Below are 12,194 nucleotides of genomic sequence, written 5' to 3'. Positions count from 1 at the left end.
TGGAGGTGCTCGCACAATGCGCATGCATAATGAACGTTGACTTATTAGCACCCCCCCCCCCCACTTTGCGCAAGGGCGCAGAAGCGTGGTCACCACATCTCCGCCTCTACACGAGGAACGAAAAAGGTGGACTTCTCCACAAAACTGTCTGTCGCCTGATGAAGCTAGTTGTAATTACTGGCGAAACGTCGTACTCAGATTGTAAATGTTGTGGCTTGGCTCTCCAACACACTAGTGACGAATTGGCCACGTTCTGTTTACGTGACAACCCTTACTAGTTGGCTGTGACGGGTGGTGGTGGGTTTTAACGACACATTTATATATTTACGCGATCTGACCCAAAAAAACCCTCTATTATTGAGGTGTCTTTGAAACTGATTGGTCCACACCAGAGACAGATTTTTTTTGATCTGAATCTCAAAGTGTTAGACCAGAAAACAATGCCATATATATAATTATCAGAACACGTTTTTGTTTACATGTTCACCACAAGTACGCGTGGTTAATGCAGACAAGATTCATTAAAAAAGAATTACGTTTGGTGTTTTAACATCCTAACACCTGTTTTATTTCCAGAAAGGGTAAAACCTACTGTTATATTTTGATACTGGCATGATACTGGCATGAAAGGTCCCCATACGTTTGTATTGCTCGCTTCCCCAAGAAAGCCTCACCGAGTCTCGTGACTACTTTTCAGGAGAGTCCTGGAAGGTTTTCGCAGTTTGGGGGTGGTGGGGGCGATGGTTGCTGCCCTGTGCGAATCTAATTGAGTAATTTTGCCGTCTAGAAATATTTTTTACTTTTTTTCAAGGTTGGCCATATTTGGACCACATCGCCGGCACGGGATATCTAATGTCTACTGTGAAGCAAGGACGTTATTAACCAGTTTAGGTCATAACTGGCTGTGATGTTCCCTTCCTACCTGCCTATGTCAGCAGTTATTTTCGACTCTCTGAGTTACATTCACGAACACAGCTACCGTTAATCTTTGGTTCGTTCGGTAAAGTCACGTAGAAGGATTTATTATTATTAAATAATAGCATACGACGTTTCGATTGCAACACAAGCAATCATCACCAGGTACAAATGAAAGAGAAAACAAACCTAGTAAACTTAGAAATACAATGCAATACAACACAGAGAGTCGGCTAACATAACAGTCAACACCCTACCTGGTTGATTACGTTCTTCCAAAGATTGCTAAATTTGAGAGAGAGACAAAACACAGACACGGAGACACATTGACAGACACATAAGCAGAGAGAGATAACAGAGCCACACAGAGAGAGACACACACATAGGCACACAGAGAAACAACGCCTCTGTGTCGAGGCCTTAAATAGAGAGAGAGGGGGGCTGAGAGAGAGGGGGGGGGGGTAGAGAAATTAGCATGTCAATGAGAGATTTGGAGTTTTCATGACTGCAGGAAATGATAGAGCAAGAACACGAGGACACAGAGAGAGAGAGAAAACACACTTAGTCAAACAAACTTCGTAAAATTTTGGAAATGTAATGCAATGCAACACAGAGAGTCGGTCAACACACAATGAATGCATAACCTGGTTGATTACGTTCTTCCAAAGATTACTAGATAGAAGTGAAGTGTGAAATTTTGTCTCTCTCTCAAATTTAGCAATCTTTGGATAAACGTAATCAACCAGGTAGGGTGTTGACTGTTACGTTAGCCGGCTCTCTGTGTTGTTTTGCATTCTATTTCTAAGTTTACTAGGTTTATTTTCTCTTTCATTTGTACCTGATGACGATTGATTGTGTTGCAATCGAAATGTCGTATGCTATTATTTAATTATTTTTTCTATCTACGTGGCTTTACCGAAAGACCCAAAGAATATAAACTTTTATTTGACCAGGTAAGGTCCACTGAGCTATATAGCTCTTTTACAGAAGCGACCTGGCCACAAATGATAGCTCAACAAAGTGGCATATCATGTGGAAATGTATTGTAGCCAAATACTCTAAACGCATGTTGATTCTAAATGTGGAGGGAAAAAAAACGGAAGACCCGGAGAGAAAAAAACACGCGACCACGAGGAGAGAGACAGGCAAACTCCAAATATACAGGCATTAGTTACGGCATCGAACCCACGGCCTCCAGTATACCAGGCGAGGTAGTTAACATCTCACCACAGTGACACCCACTACCACGCATACGACGGCGGGATTGACACTTAAATTGTACCCTCCTACAATCCACATAGTAGTCACCCGCTAGATACGAGCTGTCCACTGCTGGATGTAATTTCAAAATGTAAGGTCAGTTGCCGCTTTACGTCTAAACGTAGGTTTTGTCTGTCTACATGGTGGAAAAACCATGTCCACGAACGGATGCCGGACTTACAACTTTCGTGACTGCAGGAATTCATATTCTTGGTTCTTTCGGTAAAGTCACATAGATAGAAAATACACAAGCGATCGAAACGTCGTGGGTTTTTGCTTTTATTTGAATGTTAAATTATTATTATTAAAACAAATTTTAATGTGCAGCATAAAAACAGGAAGCTGTCAGGGCAAAACGCGATGGCATATTTATAAAGTATGTTTTGTTGTGTAGTTTGAAAATAATTACAAATATAACCTGGCTTTAGCTATAAAGAGCAGTGCTTGACACTTTCAACGCAGCCGAAATATGATGCACCTCCGATAAGCACGGTTGGCTACGTACGGTGCGAAAGAAGTTCAACATACACACATGTTGGTACACGCGCGTGCCCGAGGGCAATTGCGTTTCCGGGAAACCTCCGAAACCCCGAATTCAGCTTCTCAACTTCAGTCCTCGCGACCGCCCCACGACACGACTTTCCGTGATTGCCAATCACCACGTGGGTGGCAGAGGGTCGCATTCAGAAGGACCTGGGTTCGATTCCTGACATGAACGCCTTTGTGTGTGGGAGTTTGTCTTTTCTCGCCTTGTTCCGCACGGGGGGTTCTCCCATCGTTAAACACATCGCGTGCAATGTAATTGGTGATCTATATATTTGTTTTTGGGTTGGACCACGTGGTATATTCATTGTCCTTGCCATAAAACTACTACTTGGCCCGAACCCAAAAACAAATATGAACCATTGCATGGGCTACGAAGCCTGCATTTTTTTGTATATTATTTGTATTGGCGAAACATGCAAATGCAGGACACTCCCGAAAGAAGAGTATAATCTGTCGTCAGTATGGCTTTCCCGGGTAAATAAGTAATTATCGTTAATAATGAGTGCGGTGTCTAGTGGCTTAATCAGCAGACGACGAATGACAACGCTTGGTAAGCATCGTGAAGGTGGTTTGTGCGGACTGGAGTTGAGAAACAACTGATTTAAGCCACCCGCAACAAAACTTGCCACGCAACTCTCCAGTATCAACGCTAAGATCTGTGTCTCGGATAGAATTGTTGTTTTTATTTGGGAAAGTTGGCAAGAAAACGCATTTTTATTTATATATATAACGAGCTTTACTACCCGGCTTCGTCCGAGACATGGATTCTTGTCTTGGATTAATAGACGGCCTACCCAGAGGGTGGGATGCGTGACGTCAGCAGGCACACTGCGTGACGCTACCGCATGCGGGTGACATCATAGATGTGACGTCACCGCTCACTTGCCGTGCAAAATATATCCATTATTACGCCCCCCCCCCCAAAACCCCCCCCCCCACAAAAGTCTATTTTTATACTTTTTACATTGTGTACAGTCTGGAAACTACCCACATGCCAAATTTCAAGTTTGTTGCATGTCGGGAAGTATGCTAAACATTTCGAACAGACACACATTCACAAATTTCCCTTTTATATATAAGGGAAGGGATAATGCGACGCTGTTACCTTGGGTTGTGAATGGGGGGGGGGGGGTGCGGATCACGGGGTAACTGACACCGTGTGGGTACTCCAACTCCTTCAAGTACAGTATTACATTTGACACCGTGACCGCGGGGCACCCCAAAGCGCGGGGCCTGGGGCAGTCACCCCGATTCGCGGTACCCTAGGGATGGGTCTGCTGCTATGTCTTCCCTACACTCCTCTACCCTTTTATAACCGCTATAATCACCCATTCCTCATCCTTTGCACGCCTCTGCCATCTAAATCATTGTTGCTTATACCGTTTTCTTTAAATTATGTTAAGCGCCTTTAATAAAGGTGCTCTGTAAATATAAAACAAGATAAAACTGGGACAATTGAGTTGATAAATCGACGAAGTTTTGTAACAGACTGCTACTGTTGTAGTCAATCCCACCCCCGGCCATAGTAATGTGGCATTGCCATCATTGACTCAAGGCTGTATACAAGGAATCAGCATAGCCTGAATGGAAATCACTCTGGCCAGACTTTAACAGCTGCTCAGCGGTGTTCAGCAGAGGCTAGTCCAGAAACTATTAATAGATTGAAGGCTTGCTCATATATATTTCAAAGACAGTCATTCAATATGTTATCAGCAAGTAGTATTTGTACATATGTTGTGCACAGACGTCACAAAGTGCGTATGTATAATAACAACACTTTAAATCCACAGCACATAAATGTGAGCGGATTGACACGGCACCTACTCAAGGTCCGCTGCTCATATGTGCTATCGTGGGGTTTGTGTGCCTTGTTATGGATTTTGATATCAACTCCATGTATTCACCCTCGCATGATACACTCGGTGCTTTGTGAACTGCGACTCTTTGGACAATTCATCGCCCGCGCTGCCACGTGTTGTGACGGGTACTGCAAGAACCGACCATTGTGCGTCCAGCGCTTACCGAGCTGCATTGGCTTCCAGTTACCGAACGGATACATCATAAGGCTCACTCATTGGACACAAAGTGCCTGCCACAAATGAACCACAATACCTTGTTGATCTCGTCAAAGAGCATAAATTATCACACGACCTCCAGTCATCCTCGCAGCGGCTTTTGGCGAGCTATCGAACAAAGGCGGTCACCGTATCACACGTTGTCAGATGCGCGTCTGTGGCCGTCTTTCCTTCCGATATTAGGAAGACACTGGAGATATGCATTTTTAAATCCACATTGAAAACGAATTTCTTTATAACTGTTTTTTGTTTGTGTTTAGTTTGTCAGTCCCCCATACATCCGATTAGCACGGTTGGACTGTGTGTGCGTCGTGATTGCGGAGGGCCACAGGCGTGAGTCATGTTCTGACTTATGCGTGTGACATTGTGGTTCTACTTCTCTGGAGAGTGTGGCACCATTTGAGATGCTGGTCACATCTCCCTTGTGTGTTTGTCATTGTTTGCACTCCCTGAAGTTGAATACAAGCGTTGACACAAATTCGAGTTGAAGATGAAGTCGGACATCGGAATACAATGGTCTTGTGTAGTACTCACTTCATGAAGTTTAACACAAGATCGGACACTCATAGAATTAAGATTAAGTAGGACATCAGAATACATTGAATCGCGGATATGATGAAATTGTACATTGAGCATAAAATGTATTTATAAGTATAAACTAATATTTTTTTTTATTTAACACAGCAGTCTTATCGACTATATGAACAATAATGTAAATATTTACGTAAAAAATTGGACATCAATTCCTTTGTTTTGTATGATTTGTGAATGGCAAAATGTCATAATTTAAGATAAAATCGGACATTTCAACGACGGCTGCCGGATCGACTGAGCGGAATCAATCCACGATCCACAAACACCACGCATGGGCAAATCTGTGATCGGTGGTCGTCGGCTGTACGATTTTGTTCTCCATAAGTTGTTTTTTGTGTTCGATCGCGTAAATATAAATGTGTCGTTAAACCCGCCACCACCCGATACAGCCCATTTAGTAAGGTTTGTCAGGTAAACAAAACATGGCAATAATCCGTGACTAATTCAGGAGTAAGCCCACCACATTTCCACTCCGAGTACCGCGACGTTTCGCCCATAATTACAACGGCGACAGGCAGAGTTGTGAAGAAATCCTCCTCCGGGGGATACATGTGATGACGTCACTTGCGGGTCAACCAGGTGCTATGGATATCTATTATGGGTTGGGTTGTTCACAGTTAATCAACATCATTAATGGTCGTCACGCACGTACGTGATGTGTGTACATTCTGCCGTTTTTGGGTGCAAAAAATCACAATACCTGTTATATTTATATTTACGCGATCTAACCCACAACACCCTCTATTACGGATAATATTGGTCCCGAAAGCCTACTGCGTGTTAAACTTAACGATATTATCTTATTGCAGCGCCCTGGGAGGTCGAAGCCAGGCATTAGGACAGACGGATCAGTGATTAATGACGTCACGCACCTGGGGGGGGGGGGGTTAGACATTTGTGACGATGTGTGACGAGAGGGGGGGGGGGGGTTGAGAAATGTGACGTCACATAAAAATGCGCAACTTTAAATAAATATAGACAACACGTTCTATTTAATTAAATAGACTTTTTGATAAATGTTTTCTCCTACAACATCAGAGTGCAGCGCCACATTAAATACGCACTACAATGACAATAGTTTAAAGCGATTTGAAGCATGTTTTTTTGGGGGGGGGGGCAGAGCTTTGTGACGTCATATTTGAGGGGGGGTCTGACTTTTTGTGACGACGGGGGAGGGGGTCATAAATTGTCCAAAATCGCGTGACGTCATTTATGGACGGCCCCTAACGTCTGGCAGTTCACCTGCTTGGGTTCGAGTGAGCCTGCCCTGCTGACGAGGCGCCGAGTGTCGAAGGCTGTCCTGGGGTGCTGCTTGTGTTGGATCAGAGTGCTGCCGATGAGATGCACTCAAGCAAGGGCGTGCGGCTGATGGGATGAGTCGAGCCACTCGCAGTGTGCATGTGGAGAGGCGGCTGTGTGGAGGCTGCCGTCTGCTCGGCTATTTTGTCCCTTGCAAGGCAGCCGCTGTAGTTGTGCATTTGTCCACAAGAGGGCATCACGTGTCGTGTATAAAACTGAAGTGCACATCCATCACAAACCCTAAAGCCCTAACCACAAACGCTGGCTCTAACTACTAAACCTTGCCATAACCCTCACACTAACCTTAACCCCTAACCTAAACCAAACACTAATTTGTCCACAAGAGGGCATCATGTAACATGTGTAGAACCTGCAGTGCACATATATCCACCAGTAACCCTAAAGTCCTCAACCATATAGCCTTAAACCTAACCCCTAAAGCGTAACCCTACTCAAACTCTAACCCTACCGCTAACCCTAAACCCTAACCCCTAGCACCAACCCCAAACCCGAACAACCCTACATCTAAACCCTAAACCAAAACGCCAACCCCCAACCCTATCTCAAAACTCGAAACCCTCACCCCAACCCAGGACACGTGGCAGCCCCGCTGGGATCGTCAAGCGTTCTTCCATCCAAGCAAAACAACGCTGGCACACGCGCGGTGTGATCGCTGCGACTATCAACGTGGACACGGGCGTCATCCTTGCCGCGATCGGGCATTGTTTAAAAGTCTCCGAACTCGGATATGAAGGGACGCTTATCTCTTGTTTGCGCAGGGCCTCCCTGGACACTCGTCACGGGAGTCCTCCCGATCACGATCGTTTAAACCGCCCTCGAATCTGGGGTGGGCTGGAAGTCTGCAGCAGGTGGCGTTCCATTAAAACAATAACAGCACAAACTGCGTGAGTTAAGCAGGTCGGCTTTCGCGACCGGTAAGTTAGTTGTAATCACTGGCGAAACGTCGTACTCAGATTATAAATGTTGTGGATTTGCTCTCCAACACACCGGTGTGCTGTACTAGTAACGAATTGGCACGTTCTGTTTAAGTGACAAAACGTATTAATTGGCTGTGTCGGGTGGTGGCGGGTTTAATGACACATTTATATTGATGCGATCTAACCCAAAAAAACCTGTATTACAAACTGTGCTTGAACGGATATGATTTTCCTGCATTAAGTCAAAGCTCCCACGTGCTGGTCTCCTGTGCTTTGCTCGACCCGTTGACCAATTCACCTGGAATGCACCCGATCTCACCAGATGTCAAAAGCTAAGCAGATGGAGCCTGGGCAGTGCTAATTGCTTGGATGGGCGACCACCATGCACAAACAGGGGGTGTCATGTGGCCGTGGGGCTACGCAGTGGGCAGCAGAGGGCAGGGCGGCATAATCCGTTGCCTTACTGCACTTTTATGGTCCCATACAAAGGCATTTTTGCCTCACTGCCTTGTGCTGATAAATGCAGCTGGGCGTTGTGCTGTTCACCCAACCGCCGTGTGTGCCGTGCCAGCCTTAATAGTACAAGCCAATTTAAGCCATCGTCGTCTGACATTCAGCAGAATGCGTGCAAACTCAGTGGCGCTGACGCAAGAACGCACCAATATCAGTCCGATCGTTTCACATTTAATTTATTTTCATTCATCTGCACAACATACAGACGCAGTCGTCGAAACGAACCAACGCAACAACACTTTACGTACGCGCAAACTCGGCCATGCCTTACCCATCCTGGCTACAGATCACTTCGAAGTCCAACCGTCTGGTACCACACGGTAGTAGGAGCCACCTTGTTGGTACCTAGGTTTAATTTCAGCCAGGGCTGTCCAGCTCTGAGGTCCTGAATATATGTTTCCGCACCCGACACACCACCTCTCGCTATGGCTGTGGCTACCACTACAGTAGTCGCATGCAATCCTTCAGTGAGAAATTAAGCCCCGGCTGAGATTATTGAGCAGCAGGCTACTGACATCCCAGGTAACAGACCATGCTATTGTAGGTAACAAGTACTTTGTCTATGTAGAACAGACACGCTTATACAGTGATTTGGTGCGCCGGAATGCTGCCACGGTGTAATGTTCAGCGCACTGGATTTACCAATGTAGAGTTTGTCGGTTCGATCTCGTGGCATGGCAGCTAAAACAAAGGGCAAGTTGCTCAGTAAGTTGCTCAGGTTTCTCCCTGCCTCTGTCGATATAGCAGTACAAATGAAATGGGTACGGCACAGTTCGTTATCTTTAGGTCACGTGTGGTGGGAAAAAATGTGTGGTACTCATTTCCAAGACGTCTCGTAGGCAAAAATATCCTTTAAAGGGGTTCTCCAGAGCTCCCTGCAGTATAGGCCCCTTCCACCAGCAGTGGCATGGACAAGCAATTCCAGGGCTGCACCTTTAAACAATAATAGGTCAGTGAAAAGGCCCAGTCGCTCGAGACATTGGAGTTGAGAGTTAAACAAGAGATGAGAGAGTTGTAGGCATGAGCTACACATTAGTGGCCACACGCAGAGCCGTTATGATTTCACAACACCATGTCAGCATCATGTGATGGAACGTCTGGTACGCATGACATTATACATCACATGCCCTGCCAGCGCACGCTAATTGCGTGGCCCGCTCGAACATGCATTTGAGGAACCCCGATTGAAGCACACGAGGAACGATATGTAAAAAGAGTCTAGAGAGCAGAGTAGGAAATCAAACGACCGCTAATAGGATTTGCAACGTTGCGAAGGTGCGTATGGTGGCAGCAACTCCCAAGTGGGGCCCGTGCACAGGAAGAGATGTCGCAAGTCCTGCAGCTATACTTCCTGCAACAACAAAAATCAATCCTGCTTCGCATTGCGCATTCGTGGGCATTGGCCCTCGTGCGCGCAAATCATCGCAGGACTTCCTAACGGGGGGGAAGCGCTCCAATGGGATTCTATTTTGAGAAGCTCACATCCTCCCCAGCCGGGATTAAAATAACGTTGTCATCGTTTTAAAATAACGGTTCAGAGGCCAGGGCGAATCATGTTAATACAGTACTGTGCGTACTGGGGTAAAAAATAAATGTGCTAAATCTGCACAGTGTCATGCAACTAGGTGTTGTGATTCTTGTGTTCGTGGTTGAGAACACAAGTGTGCCAGTTTGCTTTCATTCTGTTGTGGTTACACGTGAAATATTTCATGAATCATGAAATTGACACATTCAACAATGAGACTTCAGTGGATCTCAGCCAGCCAATTGGCCTTCAGCTTGTGAGCACCAGCCAATCGGGCGGCATATGACCGCCAGCCAATCACAGTTCATCGCGCAGCAGCTGGCCAATTCAGCCATCAAGAGTAAAGAGGCAGGCTTCATGAGACGGCCAGCCAATCAGCTTCATTAATTGGCAGTCAGCCAATCAGCCTTCGACGCACGAATACCATTTTTTTACATTTTACTTTAGGCAACAAGGCAAAATCTTACAAATCACGGTCGACCAAAAAACGAAAGATTTTGGGCCTAAGTCGTGCTGCTGAAAAAGAAAATCCCACATTCAGTCGTTGACATAAAACACCTGTCAACTGTCAAGGCATTAACTGCAATACTGCACATAAAGCTCACGCACCCGCGCATCAGCGGAGGTCAAATCGCCACGCCACCACACGGCGATGGCCTGCGAGGTTTGTCGTTTCGCTTCTCAAAAAAAAACCGCCCTGAAACGTTCATTCAGAGTTTCGTTGTTTGCTCCTCTAGCATGCTGCGGAGGTGTTTCTGCTCTGGGTCCTTTTCACAGAAGATGTTCGCTATGGAGTTCATGTTACGCTCACCGGACCGCAGAGGGCCGGGAACCGCCGTTAACGTGGCCTCATAGGACCCCATGGCCGAACTTCCGCCGGAGTTCAAACTTAGCAAGGTCGGCCGTATGCCCGCGTGCAGATCTCCGACTGCTTCTGACGTCGTCGTTTCCAGAGCTTGAGTATTTGTGGCTGCCGCAGTAGGCACCTGCTCGGAGGCTTGCACGTCCGCAGGCAGTGCTGTCTCTAACACAGCGACGATGTCCTTTTGTGGTGTGTCACCGAAGAGCTCAGATCCTTCCAGGGTCTCGGGGGAAACGTCTTTAGTCCTGGGCGGCTCTGCGGCGCGGAGGGCAGCCTCGCTCGTGCCTTGAGGTTCCAGGCATTGCTGTGCCGAGCGGTGTGCCGCGTCCGAACGACGAGATGACGTCGTAGCATCGCTCGTCGGAGTCGCGTCAGACGATCCCACGGGCGGCGCATCGATCCCGTCTCTCTCCATCGCGTCGCCCGCAGAAACGTCGTCCTCAGCGCTTGAGCACGAAGCCGTGGGGAAATCGGCGGCGTCGCCAGCGGCCGGCTCACTCGTCGCCGCCGCCACCGTCGACAACGTCGCCGGATGACTCGATGCCGCGTCGCCTTCTCCGCGTGCCGCCGAATTTGGCGCCTCCGACGATTCAGGGCGGACGCCGAGGTCGCCGAACGAAGGGGTGGGAGGGCAGCGCGCCTCCGTCTCCGCGCACCAGCCGGAGCCGGCTCCGTTGGAACGCGGGCTCGCGTGTGCCCGCGCTGCGGTCTGGACGGCCGCGCGGATGCAGCCGAGCCAGCGCTGTTTGCCGAAGGCGTCGTTGGCCTTGAGCGTGATGCTCTGACCCCGCGACGGGTCGGTGTGACCTACGCGGAACATGTTCATCGCTACGTGGGAGTTCAGGAGTAGACGAGGGGAAGAGAGCAAGGGGAGGAGAGAGGTGGTCACGAATAAACGAAGAACAAACTCGGCGAGTGATGATCCAGTGTGCCGTGGCAGATCGACCCGCCATTGAGTTTTTGATTTGCTACGCTTTATAGCGGATGAATGGGGGTGTTTTTGTTGTAACTTAAATGCATTTTTTTTTTATTGTTGCCATGTTTGTTTTTGCACAACCAAAAATTAAAAACTAATTTCTTTAGAATAGTTTTTTGTGTTTATTTTGTTGTCCTTCCCCCACACCCCCGATGAGCATGGTTGGCTATCAACGGTGCAAAAGAAGTTCAACATACATGCAACATGAATTAGTCAATATCTATGCATAAAAAAGTGTACAAGTATTAAATGTTTCTCATCGGACAGGCAATCAAATAGACTGTGCACAAGAACAAAAATATCACCACTGTTCAATATTCTACTCGGTAATATTAATTCTATTGACCCTGACAACGTTGGTGCTGGGTGACTTAAGAGTGTGGAGCTGGCTCAGTTACGATCCTGTGTTTAAATCCAGCTGCCTATGATTAAACTGGGTTCTTATATAGAGACAGTTGATGGCCTCTGCCCGGTCACCAATGACTGCACAAAAACAAACACGACTCTTATTGCAGGTTATGCGATAAAGTGTTGCCCCCACAGTGTGTGGACTAGAGGTCACTTGAAGGGATCTCGGAAGTAGTTTTGTGACATCTGCTTCCGTGGGAATGTTCTGCAACGCGAATGGCCGCAGTGCTTTGCAAAAGAATTTCGAATGGATCCTTCGTCTCATGATGCCGATTTGCTCAAT

The 12,194-nt window shown here is 47.0% G+C and overlaps 1 protein-coding gene across 1 annotated transcript in view; it reads right to left on the bottom strand.

Moving 5' to 3' along the window:
* Positions 1–8,300: 8,300 nt before the first annotated feature.
* LOC144732919 (rho guanine nucleotide exchange factor 3-like) overlaps positions 8,301–12,194 on the bottom strand; it is a 41,551-nt gene continuing 37,657 nt past the window's right edge. The window contains exon 10 of the mRNA XM_078614586.1: positions 8,301–11,355. Coding sequence (XP_078470712.1) covers positions 10,376–11,355 — 980 coding nt within the window. The 3' untranslated portion in view covers positions 8,301–10,375. The remainder of the gene's footprint in view (positions 11,356–12,194) is intronic.

The sequence above is a fragment of the Lampetra planeri genome, chromosome 44 (genome assembly GCF_965212315.1).
Source record: "Lampetra planeri chromosome 44, kcLamPlan1.2.h2, whole genome shotgun sequence".
In the NCBI taxonomy this organism is placed as follows: domain Eukaryota; kingdom Metazoa; phylum Chordata; class Hyperoartia; order Petromyzontiformes; family Petromyzontidae; genus Lampetra; species Lampetra planeri.
Note: the sequence above shows the minus strand (reverse complement) of the source record. Positions and strands in the feature narration are given on the sequence as shown.